The sequence below is a fragment of the Rhinoraja longicauda genome, chromosome 38 (assembly GCF_053455715.1).
Source record: "Rhinoraja longicauda isolate Sanriku21f chromosome 38, sRhiLon1.1, whole genome shotgun sequence".
NCBI lineage: Eukaryota > Metazoa > Chordata > Chondrichthyes > Rajiformes > Arhynchobatidae > Rhinoraja > Rhinoraja longicauda.
This window is the reverse complement of record NC_135990.1, coordinates 13,400,025-13,420,253: the sequence shown is the minus strand read 5'-3', so window position 1 is coordinate 13,420,253 and position 20,229 is coordinate 13,400,025. Positions and strand designations below refer to the sequence as shown.

The window sequence follows — 20,229 nt, the reverse complement described above, 5'->3', positions numbered from 1 at the left end:
TCACTTCTATCATGAGCAACAGTTTACAGTTTGTATTGAAGGCTTTCACATCCTCCATTGCTAATATCTTCAAAGCAAAGCATCAGGTGCCCCACAGATGGCTTGGGCCATCCTCCAATACAACATATTCTTCAGGATGCGGCTATTTTTCATCCTGTGCAAGTACAGAACCAGCAACGACTTCTCTGCTTGATAAACAGTGGGACACTTGGCTTCTGAGAAGATGAATGTGTTGGAAACATTTTCCTTCCACCAAATGCCAAAAATGTGCAGTAGACATTGAAGGATTCCCACCGCACCCCATAGATCAGACTGTGCAGGTGTCTTCAATAAACTAGGAGCTCAACATGCCAAAAAAGGTCATGCATCTTATTTCCTTACCGTCTTCGGTTTCCTGCCAAACAATTCCTTCAAGGTTGACACTTGTCCCTGGCTCACAGGGTCCCAAGCACTCGGGCTCCGTCTCAAGTCCAACGTCGCAGGTATTGACTGCAACGGAGCGCGTGCGCACCATGATCTGCTCCACTGGAGACGCAACACCACTGTTGACAGGAGGCAGGAGATGGAGGGGTGGAGGGGCCGGGGTAGAGGCGGGCGAGTCCATCTGTGGGGGGATGAAAGTTAGACACACATTACACACAAGAAATCAATGCATTTTAAGACCTTTAATCCCATTCTGTTTGGAACGTCAAATTCCAAGGCTTTAACAGCTGCAAATAAAATAACTTTCCTCCACCTCAAAAGCTGCCAGCTAAGAAATAACTGAAAAATTGCCAGTGGACAACAGGTTTAGAGTGGGGAACTACAAGAACCGATTACACACGCGCATGCACACACGCGCACAGACACACACACACTTAATGTTTGAATTCCAACCTTGATTTCAAACCTTAAGGTTTGAATTCCAACCTTAATGTTTGAATTCCAACCTTCCAACAAAGGAGTTTGTACGTTCTCCCCGTGACCTGCGTGGGTTTTCTCCGAGATCTTCGGTTTCCTCCCACACTCCAAAGACGTACAGGTACGTAGGTTAATTGACTGGGTAAATGTAAAAATTGTTCCTAGTGTGTGTAGGATAGTGTTAATGTGCGGGGATCGCTGGGCGGCGTGGACTTGGTGGGCCGAAAAGGCCTGTTTCCGCGCTGTATATATATATATGATATATGATATATATATATATATATATATATATATATATATATATATATATATATATATATATATATATATCATATATCATATATATATATATGATATATATATATCATATATCATATATATATATATCATATATCATATATATATATATATGTGTGGTTTTTAATAACAAGATTTCGTCAATCACCACAAAATCCTTTTTTAGAGTAGAAAATGTAATGAGGTTCATCTGAACATTAGAAGGCTGGGCAAACACATCCTCAGATAGATACTTCAATGAATCGTAACACAAACCCAGGAATGACCCAGAATCTTCAGGAATTGAGGACTCATCTCTGAAAAGCTATCGCAAAGACGCAAGGAACTGCAGATTCTGGTTTGGAAAAGGACACAAAGTGCTGGCTTAACTCAGCGGATCAGGCAGCACCTCTGGAGAGCATGGATAGGTAATGTATTGGGTCCATTCCTTTCTTCAGAATATTTGCGGGGGGTGGGGAGAAAATGGAAGAGAGGAGGGGCAGGAGAATGTCTGGCAGGTAATAGGTTGATATAGGTGGGGGGGGGGGGTTGTAGGCAGATAGTGGCATGGGCTGCAGATGAAAAGACAGAAGGTGTGATAGAAAAGGATTGAAAAGTTGCAATTTGTGAGGCGAGAGAAAGGAATGTGGGTGGAAGTGGAGGGGAGAAATAGGTGCAAGTCCACTTGAGGCTCAGGGAAGAGAGAAGTTATTGGAGTTATTTAAAAATGGAGAATTCAATGTTCATACCATTGGGTGGTAAGCTACTCAAGTGGTAGCTTGCGTGTGTTATCTTGGGGGAGTGGAAGCGAGAGCAGAACAATGGGGTACTTATGAGGATACATTTATGAGCAAACCAAAAATATATTTTGTTTGTATTTTCTTTTCCACTTTTGTTTCTCTGCTGACGATGGGAGTCAAGAAAGTCTGACTGTTCGCATTATTATTAAATATAATTTGGGCTACCTTTGTTGACAAAGTTAGCGAAATAAGGTGGAGAGGAAAGAGAGCCTTGAACAAAACAAAGTGCTGGACAAACTCGGCATGTCAGGCAGCATTTGCGGAGGGAATACTTCTAGCCGGGACCTTTCTTCGGCCTGGACGGTTCCTGACCTGAAAATCGCCAGTCCATTCCCTCCCCAGGTGCTGCCTGACCCGCTGAGTTACTCCTGCACTCCGTACTTAGTGAACTAAACTGACGGATAAATAACAATGAAAGACAGCAGTTAGCTCATGTGGCAAAACCCCCAAATTGCCGCTCAATTACAGAGCCGTGGAAGTAATGCAAAAGGCCAGGATTACCAGAGCACAGAATCATACAACAATGATGGAAGCCTTTCAGTTCTTAAGGCCTCTGCCAAGTCAAAGTAATTAATCTCACTCGCCTAATCTTTCATAACCATGTCATTTATTTTCCCCTTTCATCTGTTTACCCAATTCCCATTTAAAAGTTCCTGTTGTATCTGCAGCTGTTATTCAGGTAGCGCACCACTGATCACAATTACGTTGAATCTTTTGTCAATAATGTTCAATCCAAGAACCTCTGGTTATCAACCTTTCTCCCACTATAAACAACCTCTCTTACACTCCAACAAAACCATGGCCTTGACCTCTCATAAAACAGCAGCTGGTCCAAGAAGAATTCCTTCTTCTTGTACAACATGTGTCAATAATACGGACACACAAGTTGCTGGAATCTTGACCAAAACGCAAAAGTACTGGAGTAACTCAGCGTTTATGGAAGGAATGGACAGATGATGTTTCGGGTCAGGACCCTTCTTCAGGCTGATGGAGTTGGGGGCGGAGTGGGACAGCGAGTTGGAAGTGGGGAAAAGCCTGGCTGAAATTTCCAGGCAGCACCGAGGAAATGCTGTTGAGAGACTTTTCGTGTAGACTTTAAGGAGAGGCCTTGTTAGCTCTCTCGAGCCATAAATAACCATTGTATAAGGAACCAACTTTACTCCTTGCTTAATTGGCTGGAGGTGGATAGATATAGATTTTGTCCAACTGTTTGCTAGCAAAATGTATCACCAATATGGACTTTCTTCACTCAGGTTGAAGTGGTCGATTCAAACTCGGGAAGCAATCCAGTTCACTCCCTCAATCAACTTTTAACGGACTGGACAGGCTAGATGCAGGAAAAATGTTCCCGATGTTGGGAGAATCCAGAACCAGGGGTTACAGTTTAAGAATAAGGGGTAGACCATTTAGGACTGAGATGAGGAGAGAAAAATTCACCCAGAGAGTTGTGAATCAGTGGAATTCTCTGCCACAGAAGGTAGTGGAGGCCAATTCACTGGATGTTTTCAAGAGAGAGTTAGATTTAGCTCTAAGGGCTAATGGAATCAAGGGATATGGGGGGAAAGCAGGAACGGGGTACTGATTTTGGATGATCAGCCATGATCCACTTCTTGCACCTATTTTTTTATGTTTCTATGAGGCATCTGGATAGCACTTTTTAATATTTAGGAAATAGTGAATCATTTATGTAGTAGCCAGCTGAACTCATTGTAATAGAGGTGTGTTCGACTGAACACTGTCAAAATATCTAGCCGTTCCACAGCTGGACATGCCTGTACAGTGCTCAGGGCTGGTGCAGGTACTCTCACACTCCGTGTTTCGCTGTAGTCAGCTATTCAGTTGCCCACTTAAGCTTTTCACAGTTTGGATTTGCTATATTTTTTATTGTCCCTTGGGACTTGCAGGTTTGGACTACTTGTTCAACCTCCGAAACGCCCAGTCTACGGAAAACTTCAGGAAAAAACATGTCGTTTGGTAAACCAAGAACATTACTGCAAAACTGTCAGACTGCTGGAGTAGCTCAGCGGGTCAGGCAGCACCTCTGGAGAAAAAGGATGGGTGACATTTCGGATCAGGACCCTTCTTCAGACTCAAGATATCGGGTCTTGTTTTCTACAAAGTTTAAAGACAAACGGATGTCGTGCAATGTTTGCAGATCTAAACGGTGATTAGTCCCAGAGGCTTTTTTTCCTGGAAAGGTTTCCATTCTTGACTGAAATCAAATGGTGTCACACAGGAAAGTGACATCATCCAGCTGGAACACAAAGCTAAAACACATCTAATCCATCCTTCTCATGCTCACCACCATCAACATGAGACCAGCTGGCCAGGGCAACATGGAGTCAGTGTCAGCAATAGATTTTGAAAGTACGGTAGATGAAAGCTGAGTGCAAGAAGGTCTTTACCACTGCAAGACCTCAATAAGGTCATCCCTTAATTAACCTCCTACACTAAAGGGGAAAAGAACAGCCTTTCCTTATAAATCAAGTCATCCAGTCTTGGTAACGTCGGTGAGAATCTCTTCTGCATCTCTTTCAACAATGCCATGCTCCCTCCAGCTGGGCAAACAGAACTGTACGCAACGATCCAAGTGTGGTTTCACCGACGACTTGTGCAATTGCAACATATTGTCCCAACTCTTGCACTCACTGCCATGACCAATGAAGGCAAATGTGCCTTCTTCACCATCTTGTCTATCTTTGTCCCCACTTTCAGGGAACTATGTATCTGTTCCCCAGGTCTCTCTGTTCTACCACAAGCTCCAGGCCCCTACCATTTACTGTGCAAGTCCTGCCCTGGTTTAACCCCCCAAATTGCAACACCTCACACTTATCAGAGTTAAATTCGATACACCATTACAGCTACTTTGTGCATTCCCCCAGTTCATCTGGATCCAGTTGCACTCCATAGAATACATGAATATCATGGATGGATGAGGTTATACTTTGGCTATCCACTGTTCTACGTTCCTCAGAAATATCCTCTCCATGGTCACGGCCTTCTCCAAATAAATCTCCAATTCTCTTGAATTTGTTGACGGGAGCATTCACTTGTCGGGTCTGTACATTCACCAATCTTCCTATCCAGTCAATAAATCCCAACCAACTCTTCTTTTACTGATGCGCCGTTAAGGTGGATTACTGGGGCGGAAGTGCAGATTGATCGCAACCAATGTTCTAAGGCAGAAGACCACAAATTATTGTGCTGGAGGTATTCAGTGGGTAAGGCAGCATCTGTGGAGGAAATGGATCCAAGGTGTTGTCTATCAATCAGTCTGAAGAAAGATCCTGACCCAAAATGTCATCTGCCAATAAGCCTGAAGATGGGTCCTGACCTGAAATGTCATCTGTCCATTCCCTCCATAGATGCTGCCTGACCCATTGAGTTCCTCCAGCACTTTGTGCTTTGCTGGGAAATTCCACATCTGCAATTTTATTGTGTCTCCAGGAATATTGTGACCAAATGGGTTTGATCGGGGCAGTTCCTGGGATGTTCACCAATACATTTTAATAACTGGGGAGGCGGAAACAAAACAGGGCTCAGAGATGATAGCTTTATTCTCAGCTGGAGGTCCTTTAACGACACCGTATGTGAGCCAGTCAGTGTTTATCATCCACACCAAATCGGGGTCATGGTGAGGCTCCCAGTTAGGGGCTGCAGAATGTAGGGAAGCTATTTTTAACAAGGCTGAAAATTGCAATACCAATAACCCAAGGCAGCATGAAGACGTTTGGTCAATAAAGCCTCCGCCTGCTGTATTATAAGCAGATGAAATAGATTCTATGTGTGATTTTGTATGCAGCTGTCTTTCACACAATGTACCATCTGCAGATTCCCCTGATTTTATTTGGAAAAACTGCTGGAAATTCTGTCTTGAGTGGTTTCCTCTATGCTTCTTAAGACACTATTTTCTATATATTGATCGTGTTTCACAACCAATTGTCTGCTGTGTACCCCCATTCACTGGCAGATCCGACTGCAGCTACACAACTTTAGCAACTTGATACAATCCAAAATCAAAATGGAGTGTGCACGACCACAGAATGTAATGATTTCAGGCATTGTAATTAGTTAGGTTTTTAAATGAGCCATTGTGGGATTTGTCTGATGAATATTGTGCAAAGCGGCTTATTGCGTACGGTGCAAGTTAGTGCTCAATAATTATTTGAGAATCAAAAATAATCATTTAAAAGCTCGTGCTTGGACTTATGAAACGTCAATGAAGATATAGGTACTGGAAGCAAGAGCAGTCTGCTTTTGAACAAAATACTGAGGTAACTTTTCAAAGATTACCTTAGAGAAGCAGCAACAGACAAATATACCAACTCGCAGATCAGCGTTAAATGTCTATGTTTCACAAAACCACTCAAACCAACAAAGTGCCTGCAGGAAGTGTAAATGTAAACTTTAAGGTTAGTTTACTGAGTCCAGCATAGAGCTGGGTTTACAGGCGGACATGGTGTGATGCTGCAGTTATAGTGGGGCGTGTGTTCACTGGTCACACTAACAGGTCCATTGGAAATGGAAGAACACACACCCCAGGGTCTTCCCAACAGACAGAGTTGCTGCCTTACAAAGCCAGAGACCTGGGTTCAATCATGGGTGCTGCCGGTACAGTTTGTACATTCTCCCCATGACCTGCATGGTTTTCTCCAGGTGTTCCGGTTTCCACCCACACTCCAAAGATGACAGGTTTGTAGATTAGGAATGGGTGACGTTTCGGGTCGAGACCCCAACACCCATTCCTTCTCTCCAGAGATGCTGCCTGTATTGCTGAGTTACTGCAGCATTTTGTGTCTATCTTCGATTTAAACCAGCATCTGCAGTTCTCTCCTACACAGGTTTGTAGATTAATTGGCTTCGGTAAAATTGTAAATTGTTCCTAGTGTGTGCAGGATAGTGTTAGTGTGTGCGGGTCGCTGGTCAGTGCGGGTCGCTGGTCAGCGCGGACTCAGTGGGCCGAAGGGCCTGTTTCCACATTGTATTTCTAACTAAACTATACTAAATGACATGGGCCACCAACATTTAGAAAATCACAATTCAATCCAGCCGTCAAAACAACATCAAACAACAACAGTATTACAGATCTATCTCAAGTTTTTTTGAGATTGTGACAAGCAGGTGGATAAAGGAGAAACCGGATGCAATGCATTTGGATTTTTAAAATGTATTTAAAGAGTTACTGCATAATACGTTACTGTAAAGGTAAGAATTTATGGCAGTAAGATGCATTAGCACGGATATCAGATCAGCTACCTAACAAAACATTGGGATAAACGGGTCATTTTTCCAAGTTGAAAACCTACGGAATCAGTGATGGAGCCTCGACTGTTTCCAATCTTTCCAATGACTTTAATGAAGGAGCCCAAGTCTATTGTAGCCAAATAGGGAAAGCAAATCGCGACAAGGATGCGAAAGGTCCTCAAAAAAGATAGAGGCAATTTCAGTGAGTGGAGTTGGGGAAATTGATAGCACTATTACAAAAAAATAATATTGTTTAAATGGAATGAGACCGCAGGATGCTGCTGGAAAGTAATTGGGAAGGGAAATGAAAAGTCAGCATTTATTATGAAGGGATAAAATATAAAATGAGGTCTTTCTGTATGAGAAAGAGCCAGTGGTGTGACCACTTTGGCCTCCTTATATTAATGATATTCTTGCATTGGGGGGAGGAGAGTGAGAGAGCACATGCACGAGAGAGCAAGAGAGGGAGGGAGATTACTTGGTTGATTTCTCAGAAGAAGGAAATGCCTTATGAGCTAAGGCTGAGCAGGCAGTGCCTATATTCATCGAAATTTACAGGAATAAAAGATGATCTGACTCAATCTTTAACATCTTTCTAAAGACTTTAGTCTTCAGGGGGCTTCCAGCAATAAAGCACCTCACTCACAATATAATACAGGCAGAAAGCCAGCAAGAGTTACATCGACATAAATGTGAGATAGTAAATCCTGGAAATAACATCGTAAACCTGCTAATGCACGTTAAAAATGTAACATCGATCCTTGTAAGAAAACATTAGGATAGGAGATACCAAATATCTGGACAAAAAGATGACTTTTTGAGAGGGTAAAGGAGAAGTTACAAAAGGCCTGAGGGGTGGTGGAGGTAGTGCTTCATAAATGGGTACATGAATCATCAAGGCATAAAAGACAACAAAGATCAAATGCCGGTAACACAAAGAACCGCAGATGCTGCACTCCTGAGTAAAACGCAAAGTGCTGGAATACCTCAACGGTTTAGGCAGCATCTCTGGAGAACTTGGACAGACAACGTTTTGGGTTGGGATCCTTGTTCAGATTAAAGAAGGGTTCTGACCCGATCCATGTCCTCCAGAGATGTTGCCTGGCTCACTGAGTTGCTCCGGCATTTTGTGTTTTGGTCAAGTGCTGGTAACTGGGTTTTGTGTGGATGAGTACTTGGTTAGCACGGACAGAGTGGGCCAAGAAGTCCTACCCTGGAATCCACTGCAGGCACGCACACAAAGCACACGCATGCAAGCACACGCAAACGTTAGAGATACGGTGTGGAAACAGGCCCTTCGACCCACCGACTCCGCGCTGACCAGCGATCACCCCATACATTAGCACTATCCCATACACTAGGGACAATTCACAATTTTATCAAAGCCAATTAAGCTCCAAACCTGTATGTCTTTGGAGTGTGGGAGGAAATCGGAGCATCCGGAGAAATCCAACCTGATCACAGGGAGAATGCACAAACTCCATACAGACAGTATCTGTAGGTAAGATTGAACTCAGGTCTCTGGCGCTGTGAGGCAGCAACCCTACTGCTGTGCCATTGAGGCGCCCCATGGATAATAGACACACCCGACAGAGCCTGATCATACTCTCTGTATATACCACAAGCAGTGCACGCTGTCTGCTAATGTCCTCTATTAGCTTAGCGAAATGTAACTCTGACCTTTAGAACGGAGCAACAAGCTATTATCCACAATTCAAGAAAATCATTTTCAACTAGAGGAACCACTCGGATGTGGCCATTGCAATTTACGGCAACATATTAATCACTATTATATGTTATGTCAGAACCAAATCACGGAGCCCCAATTCCATAACGCGCTTTGGGGCCAGTTTAAGGAAGAACAGGTCAATAAAACAGGCTTTTAAATTACGTAGTTAAACAAAATAAAAAATCTTGCCGGATTGGTGTCCTACTTTAGTCATATTAATTATTCGATAAAACCCTTTTAGCCTTTGGCACTGCCCCCAGCCCAGCCAGACAGAAACTCAATGTTTTCCAAATAAATTATCCCAATACAGACTGGGAATGAGGGCAAATCTCATTATATTCCAGCCACACAGCTATTCAATGCCCTGTTACGAAGCACAGCCCGTCAAAGGTCCCTGGCTATCAACCAATGTTATTCATAATCAATATACAGCAGTTGCTGCAAAGGGCCGCAGAATTCGTGTACTAGTGATCCATTACGTCCCACAGTCAAAGTCACAGCATGCTGCCGAACATTATTTTGTCCCCACTGTATTGGACCTTGGCCCTAGCCAGCTTAAGACTTAAAAGCTGCAACCTATTTGCAGCACCATTCATGCTCCATACATTCATGGGTGAGCGGTGTACAGCCCTATGCTGAATAACTCCTGAATAAATGCTGAATTGCTGAATAATTGGCCCAGCGGTCGAGTTGCCTTACAGCACTTGTAGCACCGCAGACCCGGGTTCGATCCCGACTACGGGCGCTGTCTGTACGGAGTTTGTACGTTCTCCCCGTGACCGCCTGGGTTTTCTCCGAGATCTTTGGTTAACACTCCACAGTCCAAAGACGTTCAGGTATGTCGGTAAATTGGCTTGATAAATGTAAAAAATTGTCTCTAGTGCGTGTAGGATAATGTTAATATGCGGGGATCGCTGGTCGGCAGGACTCGGTGGGCCAAAGGGCCCGTTTCTGCACTGTGTCTCTAAACTAAACTCCAATGGTGTGTTGCACAGGGTTAAAGCCGCTTGGTTCAAGACAAGCTGCCAGCTCCCTGTAACAAACATAAAACACAGCAGAATAAATGTCAGCAGTTAAGATGATGATTCACTCAGAGGAACGTTGTGATAATCAAAATCTATAACGAGGTTTGTAACCTTTCTCTTGGAAGCATCTTGTAGAACGGAGGCTGGAGGAGAGAGGTGGGGAGATGCCTTTCATAGTCTCTATCTTGTCGACAAGTCAAATATTATTCAATTAATAGATTACAAGCAACTACTTTGAAATTTCCAGCCCCATAGAGGAAAGGACTGCTGCAATTCAGTCACCATCTAAAATGCTCAAAAGATGTCCTCTTTCATAAATCATGCAGCAATTTTGAATTGTTAATTAGTGAGGAAGGCAATTGAGAGATATGTCTTTACAATGGAGTTCAATGGAGCTTGGAACATTTTGCAGCAAAGAGTGGTCCAGGAAGAGATCCTCTTAATTTTAATTTTAAAACAATCTTATCGAGGCGTATAAGATCATGAGAGGAATAGGGGGGAGGTTTAATAGGAATCTGAGGGGTAACTTTTTTTTTTTGCACAAAGGGTGGTGGATATACACAATGAGCTGCCGCAGGTACTATCACAATGTTTAAAAAACATGTGGACAGGTACACAAATGAGACAGGTTTAGAGGGATATGGACCAAACCCAGGCAGGTGGGACTAGTGCAGATGGGGCATGTCGATCGGAGTGGGCAAGTTGGGCTGAAGGGACTGTTTCTACGCCGTACGATTCTATGAACATTCATTCAAAGCAAAGAAAACGATCTGGAGAACGAGAGATGACCAGAGCAAGTGAGATTGGTAAACAGAGAGCAACTGTAGATAAAGGGCAATGAGGAGAAAAGAGGAGAACAGGATAGTATGTGTGGCTCCAGCAGGAGTGTAACAGATACAGTGGATCAAGTATCCTTGGTATGAAACACTTCAGCCCATTGCAGCCCCTTGGTATGAAACACTTCAACTCCCCCTCCCATTCCCAGTCTGACCTTTCTGTCATGGGCCTCCTCCAGTGCCATAGTGAGGTCCACCGGAAATTGGAGGAACAGCACCTCATATTTCGCCTGGGCAGTTTGCAGCCCCTTGGTATGAACATTGACTTCTCCTAGTGCAGGAGAAGTGCTCTGAAGAAGGGTCTCGACCCGAAACGTCACCCATTCCTTCTCTCCCGAGATGCTGCCTGACCTGCTGAGTTACTCCAGCATTTTGTGAATAAATCGATTTGTACCAGCATCTGCAGTTATTTTCTTATAATATTGACTTCTCCTGTTCCTCTGTCCCTCTCTTCCCCTCCTCCTTCCCAGATCTCCCTCTATCTTCCTGTCTCCACCTATATCCTTCCTTTGTCCCGCCCCCCCTGACATTAGTCTGAAGAAGGGTCTCGACCCGAAACGTCACCCATTCCTTCTCTCCCGAGATGGTGCCCGACCTGCTGAGTTACTCCAGCATTTTGTGAATAAATAACTTCAGTGGGTCAAGTTGATGGTGTGAGCTTCAATGCCTCTACACTCACTGTTATAGAGACGGTGGGAGATTTAAGAGCTGAACAGATTAAGATTATTACTCCCGAGAACTATCAACAATCTCCATTGGCAAGACTTTTAGACTTTAAATCCACCCCTAACAACTGATCACAATGCCAAGCAACAAATTTGCCAGAGGTTTGGAAACAAAACTGGTTTGTTTGAGTCACAGTGTTAGCCCGTCTGTTGATCCATACAGATCCTGGTTCAGAACCCATTCAGCCTGGGGCTGAAATATTCTAGTCAATGAGAAACAAGTTCCTGGTCACAGCCTTTAACTAACTGGGCTAAACTTGCTTCACTCCCTCTGGTACAAGCTTTGCGACTGGCCTATCTTCCACAATTAAAATGCCAAATTCAGTTAAGCATCAAGGATTTATTGCCTGGCTCAAAGACCTCTCTTTGGAATTGTTCTTATTAAAAAGTCTCTTTGACCTTTTTCTCCATCAAGGCTGTATCATCGGCCCCCAAAAACACAAATAAGTGTAGCCTTAGAACATGAATGGACTGAGGAAGTCAGTTAAAATGTAGAGGTAACAATTCAAGAAAGCACTTTTTAAGGCCAATCTCCAGCATGATTTGCTGAATAATTATTCATTTTGCTCCTTGGCTTGCTTAGTATTTCTTACTTGGCAGACAACAAAGCTCTTTGCTGATTTTTGTTTGCCTCTTGGTTCAAGCATTTCCAACAAAAATGCTAGTGGCGGAACTCAGCGGGTCAATCACTCTGGAGGGAGATATAAAATGCTGGAGTAACTCAGGCAGCGTCTCTGGAGAGAAGGAATGGGTAACGGGTCATCCATTCCTTCTCTCCAGAAAATGCTGCCTGCCCCGCTGAGTTACTCCAGCATTTAGTGTATCCTCGGTGTCGACCAGCATCTGCAGTTCCTTCCAACACACTCTGTGGAGGGAAATGGACAGACTACATTTTGGGCCGAGACTCCTCTTCAGATTGATGGAGCAGAGGGGAGATAGTATTTAGAAAGTGGTGGGGGGGGAAGGGATAGGGCAAGAGCCGGCAAGTGAAAGGCGTATCCACGAAAGAAGAGGTTAATTTAGTTTCTTTGTTCATAATTCCAACATCTGCAGACTCTTGTGTGTCCAAGGATTTGAATCCCACTGACGCATCATTGAGGGACTGGTCAGAGATCTTCTGAACGAGGGCCGCACTGTTTAAGGGGTTATCTCTCACAGGATGTTATACATCGCACGGCACTATTTAAAGAGTAGAAGAGCTGCCTATGTTCCCAACATGGCTTCCACAACCAGCATCTCCAGTCTGAAGAAAGGTCGTGTCCCGATATGTCACCCATCTTTCTCTCTAGAGATGCTGCCTGACGAGCTGTTACTCCAGCACTTTGTGTCTATCTCCAGATCAACTGTTTATCACCTCGTTATCTTATTGTATTTGGCTGATGCAGCATCAAAACCACATTTTATTTCAAAATGGTTCAATATTAACTGTTCAAAATACAATTTAAGGAGTACAGTATTGGAATAATAATGCAGCTTTTTACACCAGATTAATGGAGAAGCATTACAGTTCCAATAAACACCATTTATTATACTGCAAAATGGTTTTGAAATTTCCACAGAAGATCGTTATACAATGGCTAGAATCAAAATTGCTTTGAAAATAGAAAAATAATCTTTCCAGCACACCCATGGAATGGTGTTCCATTCCATTCTGTAGAAGTCTTTTGTCACAGTCTCATTATACAAACACTAACATATTTTTCGAGGTTGAGCATCTGAACAATTATCCCTCTCCAACATGACAGAAATGCAGATTGACAACCTTCTGTGGATGAGTGGACAGAAACGAAACAAATCAAAATTTAAACCACTTGAATGTAATTTTGTACACGGCTTACAGACACAAGAGAATGCTGATGCTGGAATCTGGAGCAAAGAATTAATCTGTTGTCAGAGCTCAGCAGGTCAAACAGCATCTATGGAGACAAAGAGATGGTCAACGCTTGGGGTTGAGGGGTTGAGACACTGCATCAGAATTGAGCGTGTAGAGGGAAGTGCCTGTGGGTGGAAATAAGAGGGGAAGGCGAGGCAGAGACTAGTGGCCAGGTGGAAGCAGGTAAGGGGAGGATGCCGGGCTCGTGGAGACGGGGCAGGCAGTGCTGAGACAGAGGCTGGGAGGTGATCGGTGAAGTCAGGTATGGGAGGAGCGATGGGCAGATGCAACCAGATGGGGAAGAGTACGAAAGGTAAACCAAACGAGAAGAAACCCAGAAGGATGTATGCAAGTGATGGGCAGATAAACCAGTTGGTGGGGGAAGGTGATAGGCAAATGGAACAAGGATGGGAGGATGATGAGTCTAGGTAACGAGGAGCCTGATCTACCCTTCTCCTCCCCCCGAAGATAGACACAAAATGCTGGAGTAACTGGCGGGACAGACAGCATCTAAGGAGAGAAGGAATGCCCCCCACCAACTTCATCTTCCTAATTTTGTTTTCTGATTGTTTCCACTTCTCACTAGCCAGCCTCTGAGTCAGCCTCATCCCCATCTGTCCATCATATCCCAAGCCTCATCTTGTCCCACCTATTGCCAACCAGCCTCTGCCTTGTCCCTCCTGCTCTCCTTACTCGTACATCTTTGGGATGTGGAGGACAGTGGAGTAACTGGAGGAAATCCATGCGGCCACAAGTGAACGTGCAAACTCCACACGGACAGCACCCAAGGTCAGGACTGAACCCAGGTCTCTTGCGCCTTGGTTCAATCCTGACCACGGGTGTTGTCTGCACAGAGCTTGTACGTCCTCCCTGTGTCCGTGTGGGTTTCCTCCGGGTGCTCCGGTTTCCTCCCACACTTCAAAGAAGTACAGGTTTGTTTGTTAATTGACTTCAGTAGAAAAATTGTAAAACTGTGCGTAGTGTGCAGGACAATGTTAGTGTGCAGAGTGATTGCTGGTCAGCGCGGAGTCGGTGGGCACAAAGGGCCTGTTTCCACGCTGTGCCTTTAAAGTCTAAAGTCTGATTCTTAACTCAACAAATAGAAAAGGAAGGTAATTGAAAGGGCAACACTCTTGGTTTGCATCATCGTGAGGGCATCAGATGGTAGTGGAGTAGAGGCTGTGATAGACACAAAATGCTGGAGTAACTCAGCGGGACAGGCAGCATCTCTGGAGAGAAGGAATGGGTGACGTTTCGGGTCGAGACCCTTCTTCTGGAGTTGAGGCTGTGGTGGAACGGTGCATTCAAGGCTGCCATGGACAAAATATACATGCTGGGTTTCAGGTTTGTGTGCAAATTTTACATGAAGAAAACACAATGGATGTGTCCTGAATCACAGTGACAATCACGTGGAGCAGTCTTCTCTGGGGGTATTTTAAAAAAAAGTAAAGATACAGTACGGCCCACTGAGGCCCACCACCACACTGGTTCCATGTTAACCATGTTCTCATCTATTCCATACACACCAGGGACAATAAAGAGGTCAATTAACTTACAAGGCCGCACGTCTTTGGGATGTGGGAGGAAAGTGGTGTACCTGGAGGAAACCCACGCGGTCACACGGCGAACGTTCAAACTCCACACGGACAGCAACCGAGGTCAGGACTGAACCCATGTCCCTCGCGTAATGAGGCAGCAGTTCTACCAGCTGCACCACTGTGCTGCCCAAAGTCAGCCATAATAACTGCAGTTAAACACAAATTGCTAGAGGAACACAGCGGGTTGGGCAAATCCATGGAGAGAGTGGAGAGCAAATGCTTCGAGTCGCAACCTTCCTTCAGACTGATTGTGGTCGGGGGGGGGGGGGGGGAGCAAGCTGGAAAAGAGGGAGGAAGGCAAGACAAAGCCTGGCAAGTGATAGGTGGATACAGGTGAAGGGGGTTCTGATCGTCAGATGGGTGGAATAAATGACAAAGGTAGAGGTGAAAGAAGACTGCAGGATGGATGTACAAGACAACTTTGCTGATGCCACTGTGTGAAACTATAATCCCATCCCAACCTCTATCATCAAATTATTTGCCGTGCAGCTGTCTGAGTGTGATTAAAAATAACAGTCCCTCTGCTCTATGCTTGCTCATCATCATTAATGCTCTCAGAGGATTATGGCTTTTTAATAAATGATCACATTTAAAGAGCACTGTCAGAAGTAATTGGATTTCCTTTACGATGAAACATTGTGCATTTATCAGCTGGAGAATAGCCACAAAGAGGAATAGCAGCAAAGCAAACAGATAACTACAAAAAAAAAGATCAAACGGCCAATGATAGGAGAACTTGTTAGTGAGCTACCTGCTAGATCACCAAAGATGGTCGCTTATCTTGCCTCTAGTGTGTCACTGACAGCTTACCGTGGGCTTTGAGGACCAGAGGGCATAAGGTAAAGGGGAAAAGATTTAATAGGAATCTGAGGGGTAACTTTTTCACTCAAAGCGTGGTGGGTGTATGGAACAAGCTGCCAGAGGAGGTAGTTGAGGCAGGGACTATCCCAACATTTAAGAAGCAATTAAACAAGTACATGGATAGTATAAGAAAATAACTGCAGATGCTGGTACAGATCGATTTATTCACAAAATGCTGGAGTAACTCAGCAGGTCAGGCAGCATCTCGGGAGAGAAGGGGTGACGTTTCGGGTCGAGTCTGAAGAAAGTACATGGATAGCACAGGTTTAGAGGAATATGGACCATATGCTGGCAGGTGAGACTAGTGTAGCGAGGTCATGTTGGCCGCTGTGGGCAAGTTGGGTCGATGGGCCTGTTTCCACACAGTATCACTTTATGACTATGACTCTAATAGGCAAACCTAAAGTTTTATGTATATGTCATTCATGCTACCCTATCCCAAATCGCTGCATAGCCAGCAAGATCACCAACACAATTCATGGATTGCTCTTGTTCATACAAGAGTTACGCACGACCAGGAAGGTAAAAGCAAAGACACAAGGTGCAGAAGTAACCCAGCGGGTCAGGCTGCATCACTGGAGAACATGGATAGGCAACGTTTCTAGACAGAACCCTACTTTAGACCAGGCCAGAAACGTTGCCTATCTATGTTATCCAGAGATGCTGCCAGACTGGCTGAGTTAATCCAGCACTTTGTGTTCATTTTTTGTAAACCAGCATCTGCAATCCCTTGCATCACCTTTTTACTACCAACAAGGTGTCCAATTGGTGATTATGCCCATGTTGTGCTTGTGAGAATGGTAGCATTCTCAGTTCTGTCAAAAATTCAAGGTTCAAGGTACTCCAAGCGCCCAAAGTCTAGGATAATACACACTGGTGCTTCATCTGAGGTGCCACTTATCAATGATAATTAAACTGAGGGCTCACACGGCCCTCTCAGCTGCATGAAAAAGATCCCAAGATCTTTAAGAAACAGTCAGACCGGGTACATGGATAGGACAGGTTGGGAGGGATATGGGCCAAACACAGGCAGGTGGGACTAATGTAGCTGGGGCATGGTGGCCAGTGTGGGCAAGCTGGGCCTGTGCCTGTTTCCACGCTGTATGACTATTAGAAGAGAAGAGCCCAAGCTAAGATTCACAACTCAAGTGACAGTATCAGCAGAAACAGATGATTACAATCCTGCTTACAGTAAAACCCATGCCCAAAATTGACAACCCTGTTTCTTACATTATAACAGTGACTACATTTCATAAGAAATATATTGGATCCAAACATTTTTGGGACTTAAAAGGAATGACAAAAAGCCCTTTCATTAAAGGGAAATTGGAAAACATTACTTCAGCAGCAGGGGACAAAACAGAGGTGCCAACATTGAGCTGGAAGAGCACCATTTTCCTCCGGAGACAGCGCTATCTAAAAGCAGACATTAGTGTGGGTTCCCACTGCACAATGATACTCAATTGAACACTGCTGCTCACGTATCACTTTCCAGCCCATGTCCTGTGTTGGTCATTTCTCCTCTCGTCCTGTACATTTTTTCCCTGTGCGCAGTACTTCATCAGGATCTCTGAGTGAAAGTCACCTGCCACTCTTTCACTAACTTAAGCCTTGCAGTTAATTCAGCACTTTGAGAGTGCTTCACCAGCCTCCATCGTTACAGCACGGGAATAAACCCTTCGGTCCATTTTGGTCATGTCGAACGCAATGGCAAACTAAACTAATCTCCTCTGCCTGCACATGATCCATTTCTAGTTTAGTTTAGGTTATTATTGTCACCTGTACCAAGGCAATGTGCAAAGCTTTTGCCGCGTGCTATGCAGTCAAAGAGAAGACTACGCATGATTACAATCAAGCCGACCACAGTGTACAGATAAAGGATAAAGGGGATAACATTTAGCGCAAGATAAAGTCCGATTAAAGATAGTTCAACGGTCTCCAATGAAATCGATGGGAAGTCAGAGCCGTACTCTACCCGATGGACCATTTAGTTGCCTCGTAACAGATAGGAAGAAACTGTCCCTGAATCTTGAGGTATGAGTTTTCAAACTTCTGTGCCTCTTGCCTGATGGGAGAGGGGAGAAGAGGGAATGACTGAGGTGAGACTGGTTCTTGATTATGCTGGTGGTCTTGCCGAGGCAGCGTAAAGTGTCGTTGGAGTCAAAGGGAGTGAGACTGGCTTGGGTGATGGTCTGGGCTACACCCACAACTCTCAGCAATTTCTCGTGGCCATGGATGGAGCTGTTCCCAAACCAGGCTGTGACGAATCCCAATAAGATGCTTTCTACGGCGCATCTGTAGAAGTTGGCGAGGGTTGTTGGGGACATGCTGAACGTTCTAAGCCTCCTAAGGGAGTAGAGGTGCTTGGTGTGCTGTCTTGGCCATGGGTTCTGTGTGGCTGGTCCAGGGCAAGTTGCCGGTGACATGCAGCTTTCAACCATCTCTACTTCGGCACCATCAATGTATACCGGGGGTGTGGGCACTGTTTCGCTTCCTGCAATCAATCACAATCTCCTTTATCTTGCTGACCTTGAGGGAGGGGTTGCTGTCTTGGCACCAAGTTACAACGTTCACAGTCTGCTTTCTGTACTCCATCTCATTATCTGGTACCCGGCCCACTGCATGCAGTTGCCTGCGAGTTTGTCAATTGATTTGGACTGGTATTTGGCTGCACAATCACGAGTGTATAAAGAGTGTAGTTGGGGGCTGAGAACACATCCTTGCAGGGCACCAGTGATGAGGATTATCATCGAGGATTATCATCAGTCTGTCAACTATCCTCACTGATTGTGGTCTGTTGGTCAAGAAATCGAGAATCCAACTGCAGAGGGGTGTGCTGACTTCAAGTTCCATGAGTTTGGAAATGAGCTTGGTTGGGATAATGGTATTGAAAGCAGAGCTATCGTGGATGAATAGGTTGTAGGTGTCCTTATGCAGGTGTTCCAGGCATGAGATGGCATTAACCATGGACCTTGTGGCAGTAGGCAAGGCTGCTTGGTAGACTGGGGTTAATGGATAAGACTTAACCAGCCTTTCAAAGCACTTCATGGTGGTGGATGTCGAGGCCAACGGACGGTAGTCATTGTCATATGATCTTGCCTTTCTTTGGCACCAGGATGATAGTGCTCTTCTTGAAGCAGGTGGATACCTCAGAACAGAGTCGGGAGAGATTAAAGATCTTCATGAATACCCCTGCTAGTTGTTCCACGCAGTTCTGAAGGACATATCCGGGCCAGTTGCTTTCCGTGGGTTCACCCTCAGGAAGGCTGATCTAACTTCTGCAACAGCGACCCTGGGAAAGGGCAACTTGAGCCTAACAAGTGAGCCTAGCATGCATTGCTCATCAGGGAGGGTTGCATTGTCACCAGCGATGCTGCCTGACCGCTTTGTAGCCTGTTATAGTATTCATACCGTGTCACATTCCACAGGTGTTCGTGTGGTTACACTGGGACTCGTATCTGTCCCGGTATCGTCTCTTGGCATTCCCAGTGGCTTTATGAAGATGGTAACCGCTTGGGATTTCCTTGTACGCAGCTGTTTCAACCTTCACCTGGGAATGGACCTCGCGTTCATCCATGGTTCCGGTTGGGGAACACTCCGATTGTCTTCTTCAGCATGTCTTCCTCTACGCACTTACAAAGTCCCTCCAGTCCCTGCATAACTGTGTGTGTCTATCTAAAAGCCTCTTAAAATGCCATCATCATATATTAAATGCCATTATCATATCACCACCTTTGGCAGCGCATCCCACCACTTTCTATGTAAAAAAAACGCCCACAAATCTACGTGGAGCAAGCTGCTTGATGGTGTGGTTAAAGCAGGCAAGATTACAACATTTGAAGGACACTTGGACAGGTACATGGATAGGAAAGGTTTACACAGGTAAATGAGATTCGCGTAGATAAGCATCTTGGCCGGCATGGACAGATTTAGCTGAATGATTTGTTTAACTCTGTGAATCTATGAAATATGGTGAGAGCCAATGCACATCAATGCAAGCTGAGTTTTTTTTAAATTAGACAGACAGGATATCCTGCTTACAACTTTCCAACAATGTCCAGTTGCAATGTTAATACTTGAATGATTAGCAATAAAGTCATTCAGGCAACTTGAGTGGAAATGTGGCCAAGAGCCTGATCTGCAAAATGATCTATTAGTTCAGCTGAACGCTATTTACATTAGTTTTCATTAATGTATACGTGAGAGGAGGGAAAGGGGGAGGGGGAGAGAGAGAAAGTGGAGAGGAGGAGAGAGAGAAAGTGGAGAGGAGGAGGGAGAGAAAGAGGAGGGAGAGAAAGGAGGAGGGGAGGGAGAGAAAGGGGAGAGAGGGAGGGAAAGGGGAGGAGAAAGGGAAGAGGGAGA

At 44.7% G+C, this 20,229-nt stretch overlaps 1 protein-coding gene across 6 annotated transcripts in view; it reads right to left on the bottom strand.

The window, feature by feature from the left end:
- znf609b (zinc finger protein 609b) overlaps positions 1-20,229 on the bottom strand; it is a 196,536-nt gene that overhangs the window by 81,115 nt on the left and 95,192 nt on the right. For all 6 annotated transcript variants that reach the window (XM_078430043.1, XM_078430049.1, XM_078430045.1 and 3 more), the window contains exon 3: positions 382-604. In XM_078430043.1, the coding sequence (XP_078286169.1) occupies positions 382-604 (223 nt within the window). The remainder of the gene's footprint in view (positions 1-381; positions 605-20,229) is intronic.